Below are 17,621 nucleotides of genomic sequence, written 5' to 3'. Positions count from 1 at the left end.
ATTGTCCTCCCCCTTCCCTGCTGTCCACTGACTCCCCCCAAAGTGACACGGGACGGGGCGCTGGAGGCGATTGCGTGGAGGTTAATGAGATTGGGAGTCAGCTCTTTGAACAAGGCACAGACACCCCCTGCATTCCTGGTACATCCTCAGGACGTACTGGAAGCGGTGCAGGGGCTTTGGCTCAGGTCTGGCTGGCCAGAGCAGGATCACTCTAGTGGCAGCTCTCTGTGCAGAACCAGATGCAGCCGCCTTTCATCTAAGTTAGCTCATCTGCCGAGCGAATTGCCCACCTGTCTTCCAGCCTCGCCCCACTCCACCTCCCCCCCCAAACCTGGAAGTGAAGTACAGCTGCCAGTTGGGTAGCCTGGCAAGCCGTGCAGCATGACACCGGGCTGTGATGTGATGTGATGTGACAGGCCGGTATGTGAGCAGCCCGATGCGATGTGACGAAGATGCAAGTGATACTGCAGCAGACAGCGCAGTCTGTATTGCCGGGTGTCGCGGGGAGCTCCAGGCGTCACTGCCTGCCCAAGTTACTCTAATCGGGAGGGACTTCACTCGGCTTGAATTCAAATCACCCCTTGCACCAATCAACTTCGAATCCCTAGTTCTCGACCATATGTTTGTTGGCCTTGTTTGTGTTGGTTTGGGCTCCTGTGTTAACTGGTTGATGTCTGTGCCCTGGCTGTACAGTGTGGGCTTCTGGTGAGCAGAGGGGCGGATGGAGAATGGAAGAAGGGCTCCTAGGTTCTGGCACAGACTCGCTGTGTGACCTTGGGCACGTCACTTTTATCTCCATGCCCGATCAGTAGCAGAGGGATAATATGTAGCTATCCCACAGCGGGGTTGCGAGGGTTAAATCATGTTTGCTGGGCACCGTGTGCTTCCCCAATGCACCTCTCAGCTGAGGACCTGCGCATTGTCGTTAGTATCCAAGAGCTACTGCCTTGCCGCCCCATGGCTACTGAGCGAAGTAGCTGTCTGAAGGGCAGGGCCCTGTGGCCCCTGTTGGCAACATCTGCCCACGAGGAGGCAGGCCCAGGGGAAGGAGTGGAGCTAGATTAGCCGCCAGGAGTGTCATGCTGTGCCACAGAGTGAGCAGCTGGGCAGACCAGAAGTACAGACCCCTTACTAGTATGTGCCCCCACCTGACGGGCATGGACAGGAACCGCCCCTTCCCTGGGCTTTGCTCTGTCCTCTTCTGAGGACAAGACCCCCCCAGTCCCACTCACCAGGCTTCATATTGTCTTCTCATATGGACAGGACCCCCCCCCCACTCACCCCTCCCGGGCTTTGCGCTGTCCTCTCCCATGCTGGGGTGTGTTCTGTTTTGGGGCGGGGGCGCTCAATCTGGCTTGGCCCCATGCTGGCCACGGCCGGTATTTCCATGTCATGGTGTTTTACTGCAGCGTGGGTGCAATGAAAGCCGTATCTTTCCCCTGGAATTGAATTTCATGCCTGAGACTCAGTGGTTAATTTTCTCTGCTCCTGGCCGCCCGATGGGCCCCTGTCCTTGTAAATTTTGAAACTTACCACAGAATTTGTGTCTTTTGCACCAGTTAGGTCACCTTGCGTAGTTCCTACTGTGCTGTATTTATCCCACCCTCTCATAGTGTGTGTGTCTCCCTGCCTTCCTGGGAAGAGAAGTGGGGGGGAGTGGGGAGGTCAGCCCAGGTACTGCCCCTTCCTAGGCCAGTCGCCCTGCTCGCTGAGTACACGCTAGGCTCCCACCTGCCTTCCTGCTCACACCTGTCCCTACCCCACTAGGCATGCAAGCCGTGCTGCAATTGGCAGGGCCCCAACTGAGATCGTAGGCTAGGTGGGTTGCACTGGCCAGCCCGAAAGCAGCAGCATGTGTTCATTCTGGACCCAGGGCCGCAGCTGGCTGTCCCATTCCTGGCCATGCCATGGGCTGTCCTGCCATCTAGGATACCCAGGGGCCTTCAGAGGAGGAGAGCCTGTGTCTGGAGAGTTTGTAGCTGAGTTCTGTGGTTGTGGCTGCCCCCAGGTCACTAAGCACAGGCTTTCCCCAGTATCTCTGTCCTGGACTCCTGGGTCCCCAGTGTTTATAACCAAACACTCTAGTTTGCCCACGCAATGCACCAGCCAGATGGTGCAGGCTGAAGGAAGGGTGTGTCGGCCTTTGCTCCATATCTGCTTCTGAGCAGTTTGTTTCCTCTCTGCTCTTAGACCCAGCAGAATCCATTCCTACCATCCTAGATGGCTTTCAGTCCAGGGAGGTAAAGGCAGGCCAGCTGGTGGAGCTTCCATGCATCGCCTCTGGGTACCCGAACCCAGCCATCCGGTGGATCAAGGACGGGCGCCCACTCCCTGCAGACAGCAGGTGGACCAAGCGCATCACAGGACTGACAATCAGTGACCTGCGCGTGGAGGACAGTGGGATGTACATCTGTGAGGTCACAAACACCTTCGGGTCGGCAGAGGTCACCGGGACCCTCACAGTCATAGGTGAGAGCCGACCAAACAATGGAGAATGTAAAGTTATGGGCCTCTCCATCGTACATCTGGGGACTGGGGGTTGGGGGCAGTGGGCACATCTGGGGAATAGGAGGTGAGCACATCTCTAGAAAGTATCCATCCATCTCTTCAGAGACAGTAATCCTGGGTTTTGTTCATCTCATTTTATTAATATTGGAGCTTTGCATGGGCCAAGATGGTGGATCCCACCCCCTCCCACTTCCAGACTTTGTGTCAAGTGGGATTCCAGTCTGGATCTGATGTCCACGGTTCAGGCCCATCACTGCTCAGATCAGAAAGGGGCTACCTGGACTCCCCAGAGCCTGAACAATCAGCCAAAGTGGGCGTTAAAGGGGAATCATGACTGCTGTCAGATAGCCCAGTGCTGCAACGGAGTTTTGATTTCTCTTCTCTCTTGCATGTTGGGTTTGGGGCTGCCCAGATGCCTTGGCCTGCGTGGGTTTTATATGCCTTGGGTTATGTTCTGTGTGTTAGTGTTATGGCCCATTTTACTGGCTTCTCCTTAAACCTTAGCAATAGTGAGGTGCACAACTCTGGATTTCACTGATCATGCCACGGGGGAGGGGAGTGGGGAGGATCCTCTCTAACCTCCCAGAGTCCTGGCCCAGCATTCCTTGGCCCTCTGTTAAACCTGGGATGGATTGTCTGGGGGCAGCCCCCTCTTGGGTTGTTCCAAAGTTCTGGTCAGGAATCTGGAGACACGCCTGAGGTCATCCCAGGGCTGTTCATTTGCATGGGGCAGGCGGTTCTGGGGGATTCTAGCATGGCTATTGCTGTCTCCGTTCCAGAACTGCATGAGATGGATGGGTGATCAAAATGAAATAGCCCTCTTGGCCCTGGCTGTTGTACAAAGCTTTGAACGTTGCAGGCTCGGGACGTTAACTGTGCTGTGTGCCGGAGCACAGTGTGTTGTTACCTGCACAGCTCAGAGCATTTGAAAGAAGTTTGTTTATTTATATCACAGCAAAATATCTCAGCAAGCCCCGGATTTACCATTTTAATGGAGGAAACAGACCGGGATTGGTGGAAAACCAGAGCGCTACGTTGAGAGCCTTTCAGCGTGTGACTGGTTGGGTTATTAGTGTTAGTTTTATACTAGAGGCCTGCATGCTGTGTTTTGTTTGATTTTATATTGAATAAACTCCAGCCAACCAGTAAATTCTGTCTGGGGAGGGCATATATTTATTGCATACTTTGGTCCTGGGGATCTCCTCTGTCCCCAGTAACCCAGCTGTGTAGCATGCCCCTGGGGATGGGGGGCATGTTTGCCCCAGCTCTTGCAGCGACGCTCAGCATGTTCTGCGTGTTTGTGGAGGAGCAGGCGGGTGTGCATGGGCTGGATCACAAGGGGAGGCCCCACCCAACACAGCAGCATGCTTAGTGAGCAGCTCCAGGGAAGTCTCTGCTCAGAGCAGGCCTGTCACACCTAGCACGTCAGCCCGCCGTGATGTCTACTTCCAAACGCAGCCAGCCTCTTCACGCCTGCCAGGGCAGCTCCTGTGCAGTCAGAGCGAAAACGATACACAGGGGAGGCACTGCCTGCCCCCCGCGCTCCTGGCCGGTGGGCATGTTGCCCGCACCGCGCAGAGGAGCGTGTGTGGGGGTGACATTAAGATGAGGGGCCCTTGCTGCAGACTCTGAGGAAGGTCAGGGACACACCTGGCTTATTGTGCACTGACATTTCACGTGCAGTCAGGCTAATGCTTCCCGGGGAGAGCAGGGAGAGAGACCACGTTAATCAAGGGACTCTCAGAGTGCGCTGTGCAAGGAGCGCTCCATCTCCCCGCCGAGCCGGTGCCGGCCGCCACGCCAGCCTCGCCCTGCCCCCTGCACTGTGATGGCTCCTCCGGGCCCCCCCATCTACCCCCCATCGGGGGTAGGTTTTGTGTAAGGCTCCTGCTTCCAGCAAGCCCCCTTTCCCCTCGCCAAAGCAACGCTTGCTCTCGACTCAGTGGCTAATGGAAAGGCTTAGGAGCAGGGGCTGGGCCTGCAGCCGGTCCGCCCTTCCCAGGAGTTGGCTGGTCGAGGCAGACTCCTGACCCCGGCCAGCGAACACACGTTTGAATGCAAATGGCCTTGTCTACACTCGGACTTGAGCGTGTGCTCACTAGCGCGGGTTGAAAACACCCCTGGTTCCTAGTGAAGCCAAGGCCTTGCTGCGCTCGCTGCGGCTGGTCACTTGCAGGCTTCCCCACAGCAGCTTGCTGGCATCCTCTTGCTGCAGCCCAGGGAGTAGAAAGGAGACCTTGCTGCCGCTCAGCGTGATGGGGCCACTCGGCTGGCGCCACTCGGCTTCCCCGGGGCCCTCCACCATTGCTAGATCCTTTCCCCAGGCCATGAGCCCTGAGCGTTTTTTTCTCTTGCCTCCCACCCTGTCTTGCACAGACCCTCTGCACGTGAGCCTCACGCCAAAGAAGCTGAAGACCGGCATTGGCAGCACAGTCATCCTCTCCTGCGCCCTCAGCGGCTCGCCCGAGTACGCCCTCCGCTGGTACCGCAACACAGACTTGGTGGTGCTGGACGACTACATCTCCATCCGGGGGATTAGCAACGAGACCCTCCTCATCACTGCCGCCCAGAAGAGCCACTCTGGGGCCTACCAGTGTTTCGCCACCCGGAAAGCCCAAACGGCGCAGGACTTCTCCCTCATCGCGCTGGAGGGTGAGTCGGCTTCCCGGGCATGACGGTGAGGAGGGGAGTCAGAGGGTCTCTCCAGCGTCCTTTGCCACCCCTGGAAGCTCTGTGTGCAGAACAAGTGCAGGGGAGATTTACAGCATCCCTAGGAGAGGAGAATGTTGCCTCTTAATTAGACCCTACTCCCCTGCTTCCTGGCCTGTGTGTACTGGCCAGTGGGCTCCAGAGCTGTCTCCACACACCCCTCTGCATCCTGTGCTGGCAAGGTTTGCCCACTTCTGCACCTGGAAGCGAAGAGATTCTGCTATGCCAAGCGCTCCCGTGCTTTGCCCAAGTGCTTGGATGCTCCCAGCGCTCCCAAGGTGCTTCACAACAATTCACTGAACTATGCCATGCAATGCCCATGTGATGTAAGGGTCACTCAAGCCAGCACTGAAATGCAGCCGTCTCTGGGGGGGAACCAACAGTTATTTAACAGCACCTAGCAATGCTGCCCAGTATTTCAGGAAAGGGAGGGAAGAAGAATTCCCGTCTGCAGGAGGAGTTGGGTGAGGCAAAATATACTTACCAGACATGGTGTGGTCAGGAAGGTGCTGTCCCTTAGTGAAGGTCCCAGGGCGCTTTTGATGACAGGTGGCCAGGACTTTAGTGTAAGCTGCTGTAGTAACTGCAGGGAGAGAACCATAGCTGGGCCCTGTCCTCTGCAGGGAGGGTCTGTACCAAGAAAGCAAAATAAGCGACAGTGGGGAAAGGAGGAGCTGCCCAGATGGGGCTCATTGTGGTGCCCTGGCCTTAGGTGTGGGCCCATCCTCCCTTAAGGCATTCTCCCGCCTCTGCCTCCCAAGCAGTGTCCTTCCCTCGTGCGGATGTGCCGGGGGCAGGATGGGCCCTGTGTCCCTGCCCCTCTCACGCTCCCTTTTATGTCTCATCTGATGTCCCCCCGGTTCTCCCCAGCCCCTTTGAAAGCAGCAGCCCTCCTCCCTGGGGAATGCAGGCTGGGCATGGTGGGGCCCTGGTGGGGCCCATGGCATGTCAAGCACGTTCACCCCGTTGGTTTGTTGTTGTTTATCTGTGTCGCGGAACCACTAGGAGCCACAGCCCTGGACCAGAACCCCGTTGTGCTGGGCCCTGGACAAACAGGACAGGATGCCCCTGTCCCCAGAGAACGGACAGTCTAAGCAGTGTTTAAAACCCTCAGTCAAGCTTGTGCCTAAACGCAGCTGCTTGCGAGGGCCCCAGCCTGAAGCCCTAACGTGCCCCTCACCGGGTGTCTCTCCTAGACGGGACCCCCCGGATCGTCTCCTCCTTCAGCGAGAAAGTGGTCAACCCGGGCGAGCAGTTCTCCCTGATGTGTGCCGCCAAAGGCGCTCCCCCACCCACCATCACCTGGGCCTTGGACGATGAGCCCATCCAGAGGGACAACGGGCACCGCACCAATCAGTACACCATGTCGGACGGCACCACCGTGAGCCACATGAACGTGACCAGCCCGCAGATCAAGGATGGAGGGGTGTACCGGTGCGCCGCGCGGAACTCGGTGGGCAGCGCCGAATACCAAGCGCGAATAAACGTAAGAGGTGCCTGTCTACTTTTAAATATCAGCATAGGACTCATACTGGGCTTTGTTCTGTTCTGTTTATTGGTAGAATCTCTCTTCTTTTGTGCCATTCCACCCAGCTCCCCCACTGCCCTGCTGTACTTTTAAAGTTGTTCAAATCATTAGCATGCACTTGGTTGAACAAACCTTCCCCGTGGTTCATCAAGTGAAGCAGGACGTGGGGAGCCTACGGAACTCATTGCCACAAGATAATATTGAGGCCAAAAGCTTAGCAGGAATCCCAGAAGAATCGGGTGTTTACGTGGCTATTGTGGACATCGACAGTCCTGAGGAGTGTGGTGAACCCCACGCTGCTCTCCCGAAGCTAAGCTTCAGCAGTGGGAAATGGGTTGCACCCTCCTCTGAAGCATCTGGTGCTGGCCGCTGTTGGAGACTGGGCTGGATGGGCCCCGGCTTGGCCTGGCTAGCCGTCCCGAGGTGCTCGGCTCTCCCATTCCAAACATTTTGTAACAGTGAGGCAAACGGCTCAGTTTGTAAAGCAGAGCCCTGGCTCGTGGGCCAGCTCTCGGAGAGTGGCTCTGCACTGTTCCTGGGGCGTTGTCAGGGTCACCGTGCTGCAGAGGTGCTGACTGAGGAAGCCCCGTGCATCTCAGGGCCACGTGGTTCCCTGCTCCTCAGGGGCTACGTTCCAGGGCTACATTGGGGCAGACTGCAGATCCAGACGCCCCCAGAGCTGGCGGCTGTCACATACCAGAGAAATTCTTTGCAATTTCCACCTTCAAGCTGCATGTCCTTTCCATTTCTTTTTCTGCAAATTTTGTGGGAGAAGTTAACGTTCATCAAAGTGCAGGATTTTGCTGCCGGAAGTTAGGAAGAGTGTGAGCTTCATATGCCCCGCCCTGCCAATGCACCCCAGTCCTGACCTGCAGCACCCCCCTTCCAGTCCTGCCCCACTGCCTCGGCTTTGCCAGTGCAACTCACTCTGATCTGCTCCACCTCCTACTATTTCAATCTGGGCAGTGGGGAGAAATCCCTCTTCTCCTCCCTCCTAATCCTAATGCATCTTGGGCCTAACCTGCAGTGTCCTCTGCAGCACCCCCAGCAATACCGGCCATTGGTTTCTGAGCAGATATTGCCAACTGCACCAACTATTGCATTTGGGAGGAGCCACCAATTTAATTCCCACTACAGCCCTGGGAGGATTTGGAACCGGCTCCCCAGAGATGAGAGCTAGTGCACTCCCCCACTTCGCTCTCATGCTGTTGATCAAAGTGCAGCTGGTAAATGTCTGTTCCCCTGGAGAGGGGCTCTAGCTGATCATGTGCCCAGTCCCAGAGTGTGAGCAGTTGTGATGGCCAGCGGGAATGTGCCCTGCACGGCCTCTGCCTAACTTTCCCCTACTTGTTTTAACTGCACAGTGCTTTGGGGCCCTGCCTCACCTCTGACCTGTCCACCTCCTAACTCGGACTCTGTCCTTCCTTCCCAGCACTAACTGCCCATCAGTGTTGGGATGTGTATTAAACCCGATGGCGAGCCAATTTGTTAAATCATGACAAATGAGCTGAATTTTCTCTTTGATTTGTCATAGCTGTATTTTCTTTGTCTGCTAAAATCCATTGTGCTGTTAATCATTCCTCTTGTTATGGTTGGAGCATGCTGTTCTTTGCATTACAGGGACTTCTGGTGGGCAAAATTCTAAGACACAAGGTACAGTATTAGCCGGTGACCGTTAACAGTTAACGCTTCTAATTGTATAGGTATGAACTAGACAAAGCCAAAAGTAACATTATTTTATCTACCAGAAGCAAGTTTGAATGGCCGTGTTCATCTGTGTCTCCGGTTTGCCATGGATCTAGTGGTGTTTGTCTGGAAGTCCGGGGAAGCTGGGCTTTGGCAGCCGTTTATCACTAAATCTGGAGCAAGTTCATCGCTTAGCAATGGGAACCACTAGTAAAGTTTGTTGTTGAACTTTTTGTTTTTGTTTTTTAACTACAAATCCCTAGATGAGAATGCAGGGTTCCTTAGTCTGGGTATGTGCACATCTCTCCGACAGGGCCAAGGGGCTGTTTATCAGGAGCAAGTTTTTAAAACTTTTCCAAGTCCTCTGTCAAATTTATTCCCACTTTTACACACCCACCCACACCCTTCCTTTTCTGCTGGTCAGGAAGCCAGCGTTCCATGGCCAGTGCAATGCATGGGGGTGTGTTCCCGAGTAATGGCTGCTCTATGTGACAGGTTTCAGAGTAGCAGCCGTGTTAGTCTGTATCCGCAAAAAGAACAGGAGTACTTGTGGCACCTTAGAGACTAACTCTAAGGTGCCACAAGTACTCCTGTTCTTTTTGCTCTATGTGACTTAGCTGGGTCTGAAGCTACCGGTGCTGAATTTGAGTCAAGCTAGAGGCAGGCAGTGTTGGGAGCTCTAGTTGCCTGGATTGTTTCCACTCCACCCCAGAACTGTCTGGGGGTGTGCAGCCCTTTTCCTCTTCAGTGCTCAGGGGAGAACTTTATGGCTGATGCCTCTTATAAGATGCTTTTTTTCTTTGCCGGGTGTTTTCTTTTGATGGACTCTCCGTTTTTGAAGTCGTATCCCATCGGCACCCCAGAGCGACGGCTGGCAGAAAGAGAGTTTTTAAATCCATTTTTTATATTATTTCCCAATTGCTTTGGAGCATTAGAAGTGGTGGCTTTACCAGAACATGAGAAAGTGTCACCAAAGCACCGTCCCCCACTTCTGCCTCCCCCCCCCCAATCTCATCTTATTTTCAGAGTTTCCAGAAAAACTCCCCCAATTGTGGAATCCCTTCTCAGTAACTTTTGGAGAGAGTGGGTAGGAGAGAGAGGAAAATCATTAAAAAGCGAAAGCAGCAAACTGCTTTTGAATGCGTTTGTTTTACATGCCAAGGAAATGGATCTTCCGTAAGAGCATCCTGCACACCTGATAAGCTGGGAGTTCTGCAGTTTGCCTCAGGCTGGGAGCCAAGATATAGTTGATCTTTACACTGTAGGTGGAGTATTAGTTTGCTGTTTCATTTAGGCAACAGCTGATAAACAGGAGAACAATATGATTGTTGATCTAAGAAACATGGTGTTGAAATACTCAAGTGTAGTGTTCTCCTGATCCATAAACCAGTCTCAAAGCCAGATAGAAACTGCTAAGCGGTGGATCCCCAGCTGGAGGTTCAGGGAGGCTGATTTTTAAAGTTGAGGTAAAATAGTTTGCAATTGAGGTTGGTGGCGTAAGGTTCTGCTCCCGGCATATTCCTTCAGCAAAAGAGGGGTAGCTTTGTTTTTAAAGAGACATGCAGGGCAGCTGGGAGTGTTAGAATGGAGCTTAGGGAAGCAGCGCAGGAACATACAGTGTGTCCCTAGCATTAGCAGGGGTGGGATCAGAGGTATGCAGAGAGAGCCCCGGGGACAGAACTTTCACAGCTGAGCATGGAAGCGACACCCACACAATTTGGCTGTGATTTTAAAAAGCACCTAAGTGGTTCCGGAGCACATGTCCCAGTGACTTTCAGTGGGGCGCGTGCTCCTAGGCCGTGTCAGCGCTTTGGAATAGCTCACCCTTTGTGCACCAGTGACTGGTGCCAAAGTTTGTCAAAAGCTGGCTCTGCAATTTCTGAGTGCGTGCAGGATGGCGGGGGGCTCCCCCATCTTTGAGCTGTTGCCTCCCCCTTCCCAAACACGAGCAAACCCTAAGTGTTTATCTTGCCTCATTTGCCTATGAAATGTGCTCTGAAATAGCAACAGATCTGTGTACAAACAAATTGCTCTTCGGAATTAACCTAGCCTGCCTCTTTCATCCTTCCCACAATTTAGGTCCCCCGAGTATCCGAGCCATGAAGAATATAACGGCAGTGGCGGGTAGGGACACCTTCATCAACTGCAGGGTGATCGGGTATCCATACTATTCCATCAAGTGGTACAAGGACGCCGTGCTGCTGCCAGATAACCACCGCCAGGTGGTCTTTGAGAACGGGACCCTTAAGCTGATGGATGTGCAGAAGGGTATGGATGAAGGGGAGTATCTCTGCAGCGTCCTGATCCAGCCGCAGCTCTCCATCAGCCAGAGCGTCCACGTTACCGTGAAAGGTAGGAGGCTGGGAGCTCTAAAGCTGCCCCTGGCTGTAACAGGGGACTCACTCTCCTACCCTGGTGTCCTGCCAGTTCTTTGAGTCTCCCGTGCTAGTTGCAGGGGACTTTCAGGGAGGTGCCTGTTGTAGCCAGCAGCCCAGCTGGCTAATTTCAGCATTGTCCTTTTGGCGTTCTCTCTCTGACGCGCGCACACCAGAGAGTCAGAGCTGTCCCACCATCCCTGGGTTTTACTAGGGTGGGAGGCCAAGAGGGCACAGTCACCTCAGCCTGGTTTGGTCTTGGGGAGCCCAGCTGTGGGGAGGGGAGAAAGGGTAACAGTCAGGAACGCTGCTGGAAGATCCCCAATCTCCTGCCTGTGAGATGTTTGTTGCCGAAGCCTTTGCCAATTGCCAGTCCCAGGCAATCTTGACAGATGTTGCATGGGGCACCTCTCCCCTCCCACGCTCTTCTGGACCGTTCGGCTGCACGGACTAGTCTGCCTCCCACCCACAGCCCTGGGGGCACCAAGAGCTCCCGGTGCTCAGTTGCACATGTACAACTTCTTCCCCATGGGTGGCACCTTTGGGGGCCCAGGCAGTGCAAGGGTCGCACTCGAATAATTTTGAGCACGTTGCTGCTGTGGGATGAAGGTCGATAAGCCAAGCAGGGAAGCGTCTTGCTCCATTGGACCAGGGCCGGCTCCAGGCACCAGCTTAACAAGCAGGTGCTTGGGGCGGCCAAGGGAGAGGGGCGGCACCTGCGGCAATTCGGGGGCGGCAGGTCCCTCACTCCCTCTAGGAGCGAAGGACCTGCCGCTGAACTGCCGCCGCTGATCGCGGCTTCTTTTTTTGGGGGGGGTGGGGGGCGGCAGAAATGCTGGAGCCGGCCCTGCATTGAACACACCATGGGCTCTTCGGCCAGACCGTGGCCTTGCAGTGCAAACGTTACATGGGTCCAAGATCAATTCCCATCCTTCTGGGTTAGCTACTGCAGCCCCAGTGAATTAGTTCAGTTCCTGCCGCTCCCTCTGCTGCCCCTCTCCATAGTGTATCCATTTCCCATTACAAGCAATGGAGCAAGAATTGACAGTGTAAACACAAAGTATTAAAACATCTAACCTTTGCTCAGATCACCTTCGTTGGGGTTTTGCTGTGTGTGTTAGCTTTTAAAAAAATAATACACTCAGTCTTCCGAGCGTACAGAACATCTTAAAAGCTTCTACAGCCCATCAATTATTCAGCCCCATTCAGGGAGCTATCAGTCCTAATGAATTGAATCTGATGCATTCCATTCCAGTGACTTGCTGAGATTGTGTTATGAGCGTGCGATGCTACAGTATCTTCCATCCTCAGGGTTGTCGGGGCTCCTCAGCCTGTCGCCAGCTCGGTGGGTGCAGTAAATCATTTCGACAAACACAGCCACGGCAGGGGAGAGAGAAGGGCAGTTCTTTCTCTCCGTCTCTCGGAGCCGAGTATTTCTGGAATGCCCTTCAGTTCTGCAGTGGGTTTTGTTCTGATGCCCCATCCTTCATATCCTCATTAGGAATTGGGTTAGCAGGAGCATGCATCCATGCTGATTATGGATTCTGCCACTTGATTAGCTAGTACTCTCCTCCGAGGCTTTGCAAAAGGAACATAGAGGAAGCTAAGTATCAGAGGGGTAGCTGTGTTAGTCTGAATCTGTAAAAAGCAACAGAGGGTCCTGTGGCACCTTTAAGACTAACAGAAGTATTGGAGCATAAGCTTTCGTGGGTGAATGCCCACTTCATCATAGAGGAAGTTGTGTACTGTAGATGGCATGGATCAGAGAGCTGCAGAAAGGCCTTCTCTGTCATCGGGAGCCCTACAGGGTTGGTAACTGCGCTGGGTGTCTTTGCTAGCAGGAGCTTTTTTGTTTTGGAAGCCGCCACCCCTGAAAGGGATTAACACGAGCTCTCAAGAGGACACAGTGCATTCAGCAGCACTTGCTAGTGCACTGAAGTTAATGGGCTGCCAGGCATCCTGGCAGCTGGTCACGCAGGGTGCAGGGGAATTCCAAGTGAGGATACCTTGGGTGAGCTGCTTGTGGCGTAGGCTCAGGGTGGACAGTTTGGGAGTGTGGCAATAAGACACCTGTTGTCCGTATGTTTGGGAGCCCTTGATGCTTGTGTGAAATGAGTAGTAGGAAAGCTGGGAAGAGGGAGAAGACATTTGCATTTCTTCTTCTTCTTGTCACAAATCCCTTCTGTACCTTACACTTCATGCGACAGTTTATCTGAGATTTTATTGCTGGTTTGAGCTTTACAAAACTCACTGGGCTGCTGTGGGGAGAGCTGACCCTTGTGGATTGTTAATACAGGTTTACAGTAAACAAAGCCAAACTTGGACTGAAACCATCATGATTTCTGAGAAAACCATGTGAAATCCTGAGCTTGCACCAAACCCTAAATCTCTCCTGCTTCACTCAGGGGTAACAATCTCAGCAATGTCCTGTACACCTGCATAGTCTAGTGTAGGTGCTAAAGCTCGGGACAAAATGTCCATAAGCTGGCATGGTGTTTCGGTGTGAAAGGGGTGGGCTTACAAGGAGCACCTGGAGACGGCAGTGGAGAATGCCCTGTGTGTGTGTCTCTCAGAGATGCGGCTGCATTGAGGAATGGAGCCTCCCACTCAGTCTGCAAAGGCAGGCGGCAGGAGTCTCCTCACTTGAGGCACTTTGAGAACTAGGTTGGCCAAAGCACTAGGAAAACATTTCAGCAGGGGACAGCCCTTCGTTAGCCCACAGGCCTTTGCCCCCCTCTCACTTCTCTGGCTGCGCGGGGCAGCGTTATGTTTTTGTTAGCTAGCAGTACAATTTTTCTTTAGCGACGCTCCCCGGGTTACGCAAACCCGCACTTATGGAAAAAGTTCCGTAAGTTCCATAAGCTAGAAAGTGTTTTTTGGGGTTTTTTGCATAATGGTCGGGTATACGTTCCCGACTTACGCAAAATTCAAGTTACGCAAGGCGTTCCGGAACGGAACGCTTGCGTAAGTCGGGGAGCATCCGTATTTCTCTGTGTGTGTGAGAGAGATAGAGAGAGCAAGAGAGAGCCTATGTGGGTGTGTGCACATAAAGCATAACATAATTCAACTTTTCTCAATCTCTAGAAGGTGCCATCAGAGAATGTAAGTGTGCTGAAGTTGAGCTGCAGACCCGTATATTCTGGGTTCCCATTGATATGCAAACCCTTCGGAGCCTGGATTTACTGTCTTGATCAGTAGTTGGTGACAGTTGTAGAAAGTTGAGCTGATTTAAATGTTCTCCGGTCTGGCTGACAGGGCCATTCTGGTTGGAAGGGAGACATGTTTATTTCATCTGCAGCAGGGCTGGTTAGAATTTATACCAGAATTTAGATGTTGTTTATTTATTTATATATTTATTGGCCATCAGATAAAAGATCCATGGGGAAAAAATTTAAAATGCCCCGGAAAACAATCTGAGCTGCTCCAAAGACCAGCGTCAATAAATAGAACCGTATATCCAGATAGACTATGCAATGGCATGGAACGCTGAAAAGCTTTTATTGCCACAAGTGCCGGGTGGCCGCATGAAGTGCCACAAGTGAGTTATGCAGGTCTTCCGAAGCAAGTGATATGATAAGCTTTATAGCACCCCTTGCACCTGTGCCTAGTGTGTTCGTGCTAGTTTTTTTTACATCTTCGTCCTGTTTTTAAGCCTCCGGCTGCTTTTCCCTCTTCGGGGGCTAGTCACTTTTGAGCTGATGCCGTGGGTGTGCTCAGCATAGAGGTCTCCCCAGGAGCGGCGTAAATGGGGAATTGCTTGGGACAGGAAGGACTTGGAGGTGCTTTCTCTGGCTGCTCCCTGTAGTGGTATGACTAGGGGACATGCAGTGGAGTGGGGAGCAGTAATGGTTTGGGGATGGCTGCGTTACCCACGTTCCTACAGTGTCACCTCGTACTGAGCTCTAGGCCAAGCTGAGGGATTGGGACCAAGTCTCCTCGCCCTGGGACCCAGTTCTGTCAATGGTGCTGCCTAGACTGGGCTGAACTAAGGATGTGTCTACACTGCAGCTGGGAATGAGCCTCCGAGCTCGGGCAGACAGACTTGCACTGGCAGGGCTCCAGTTAGCACGCTAAAAATAGCAGTGTGGACGTTCTGACTTGGGCTTGGGCTGGAGCTGGGGCGCTGATGCCTACGGGGTCCAACTCGGGGTTCAAGCCAGAATGTCCACACTGCTATTTTTAGCTCGCTAACCAGAGCCCGGCTAGTGCAAGTCTGTCTGCCCGAGCTTGGGAGGCTTGATCCCTGCTATAGTGGAGAGGGAGCCGAAGAGGCACCTATCCAAAGTCCTGACTACAAATGTAACCCTCTCGCCCCAGGGCAAGGGCTGAGGAGACGGACCCTGTGCACACAGCCCAGGGATGGGTGAATGGGCCCTGTATTGTGCTAATTAGGGGCCTACTAGAAAAGCAGAGAGACAAGACAACCTTAGAAAACAATTGGAAAGTGAAAAGCAGTGGGTTCAGCTCAGCTGTGTGCGCCCAAGTGACAATGTCTTGGTGCCCCCCTGAGGTCAGCAGCTTCTTGTGATCCAGAGGAGGTGAGCATGAGATAGCCCTTCCACCTGGAGTGATGGAAATCCTCCACCCCCCGGTCCTTCCCCATTCTGTATCAGCAGTTACATTAAAATCTGTTTTGGCTGTAGTCTCTTGGAGTGCAATGATCTCCACACTCTCCATGGAAAAAGCAACAGAGGGTTCTGTGGCACCTTTAAGACTAACAGAAGTATTGGGAGCATAAGCTTTCGTGGGTAAGAACCTCACTTCTTCAGATGCAAGTAATGGAAATTTCTAGAGGCAGGTATAAATCAGTATGGAGATAACGAGGTTAGTTCAATCAGGGAGGGTGAGGTGCTCTGCTAGCAGTTGAGGTGTGAACACCAAGGGAGGAGAAACTGCTTCTGTAGTTGGATAGCCATTCACAGTCTTTGTTTAATCCTGATCGGATGGTGTCAAATTTGCAAATGAACTGGTTGCAAATTTGACACCAGCCGATCAGGATTAAACAAAGACTGTGAATGGCTATCCAACTACAGAAGCAGTTTCTCCTCCCTTGGTGTTCGCATCTCACCCTCCCTGATTGAACTAACCTCGTTATCTCCCTACTGATTTACACCTGCCTCTGGAAATTTCCATTACTTGCATCTGAAGAAGTGAGGTTCTTACCCACGAAAGCTTTTGCTCCCAATACTTCTGTTAGTCTTAAAGGTGCCACAGGACCCTCTGTTGCTTTTTACAGATTCAGACTAACACGGCTACCCCTCTCATACTCTCCATGGAGTGTCGCTTTTAGGCTCCAACAGTTTTACATTCCAGCCCCCAAATCCCGCTCTGATTTCATTTGTGCGATGTCGTTTAGAATCCCTGTCTCTTTCGTGGCCCAGCCTTCTTGCTCATCCAAGTTCTTGCAGCTTCTGGGAGACATGGAGCCCTGAACCCCACAAGCCATCAGCTGTTGTCTCTGGGACCTCTTGTCCTTAGTGGTCTCTTTGTCTCCTCTGACAGCACTGTCAGAGCGTCCTCCTCCCCTGGGATCCGCTCTAACAGCTGTGCTCACTATTCCAGGCAGCAGACTAAACCTCCACCCTTCTTTTAACCTAATTGTGTGTGGATTTGGTGCTCATGATTTTAAATAGCGATACTCAGAGCCAAGTCTGGACTGGGCTTACACTTTCACAAGCTTTCTCCGCGAAGGAATCCCTGAACACCAGTGCACCTGCTCCCTCACCCGCACTGCCGTGTCACCCACTTCTGTGACTCTCCCAGCCCTGCGGCGTCACTTCAGGCCTGACCTGCACACCCCTGCCCAGTTAATTCCAATCGGGCGTGCTGGCTCCACCGTCTGGGATGAGACCCCCCACATCCCCTTGTGGATTACCAGGCTTTGAAACCCAGGTCTGTAGAGTAAACGGGCTCGTGCATTTGTGATCCCTTTCCTGAGCTGCCATAGCTGCGTTGTGCTCTTGCTGAGCACGCGGGAGCTCCAGAGGGAGGAGAATTCGTAGTTGTCCCAACATCAAGAAGTTAATGTAGAATATAAAAAACCCGTTAAGCGCAGGCTGGTGTCAAGGAGAGTTAGAACCTGGGAGTTCCTCTGCTGAATTCTTGCTGGGGCTGCGTTGTTTTGTTGGTGTTTAAAGAGGCCTGTGGGGTGTGCTGGGAGAGAGTATTGCACGGATACACAAACCCTCCTCCCCTCTGCAATAGACTGCAGAGCATACACAATTAATTATTCATTAATTATGGAAAACAGGCACTGCTGGCTCCATGGCTCCAGCTTCTTGAGTCATTCCTCTGCAGCTGAGCTAATGGAGCAGCCTAGTCCCATTGGAAAGAGGTTCTCCCCCCTTTATCTGCTCCCAGGGCACCAAAGAGGACATCCCAGTGCTTGGACTGAGCCTGGTGCTTTGCACTGTTGGCTCCTTTGCTGCAGTTTGTGTTTCAGGGAAGCTGCGAGCAGGGTAGCAGTTATCTGGTTACCTCCTGTTCTCTGCAATTCACTGACTACTGTATAGGATGGCAGGAGAGGAGCTGTCATGGCATTGCACCATGGGGGTGTGGTGAGGGAGCAGTATCTCAGAACCACGAAGGGAGAGATGCTCTTGTTGTTAGAAAGCGGCTAAACCAGAACCTCCTTGCATTTCATTTAGCCACTGGCCTGTGGAATAATGTTAGCTCTGGCTTCCTTCCCGCCTACCACTCATAGACTCATAGACTCATAGACTTTAAGGTCAGAAGGGACCATTATGGTCATCTAGTCTGACCTCCCGCATGATGCAGGCCACATAAGCTGATCCACCCACTTTCCCTTAACTCAG

The 17,621-nt window shown here is 52.9% G+C and overlaps 1 protein-coding gene across 1 annotated transcript in view; it reads left to right on the top strand.

Annotated features, from left to right (window-relative positions):
* Positions 1–17,621, top strand: part of DSCAML1 (DS cell adhesion molecule like 1) — a 302,769-nt gene that overhangs the window by 166,348 nt on the left and 118,800 nt on the right. The window contains exons 5-8 of the mRNA XM_029912905.1: positions 2,191–2,469; positions 4,885–5,160; positions 6,414–6,710; positions 10,511–10,783. Of these exons, the coding sequence (XP_029768765.1) occupies positions 2,191–2,469; positions 4,885–5,160; positions 6,414–6,710; positions 10,511–10,783 (1,125 nt within the window). The remainder of the gene's footprint in view (positions 1–2,190; positions 2,470–4,884; positions 5,161–6,413; positions 6,711–10,510; positions 10,784–17,621) is intronic.

Source organism: Terrapene carolina, unplaced genomic scaffold (genome assembly GCF_002925995.2).
Source record: "Terrapene carolina triunguis isolate 2854851 unplaced genomic scaffold, T_m_triunguis-2.0 Scaffold374, whole genome shotgun sequence".
NCBI lineage: Eukaryota > Metazoa > Chordata > Testudines > Emydidae > Terrapene > Terrapene triunguis.
The sequence above is the reverse complement of the archived record's forward strand: the minus strand, read 5'-3'. Positions and strand labels throughout refer to the sequence as shown.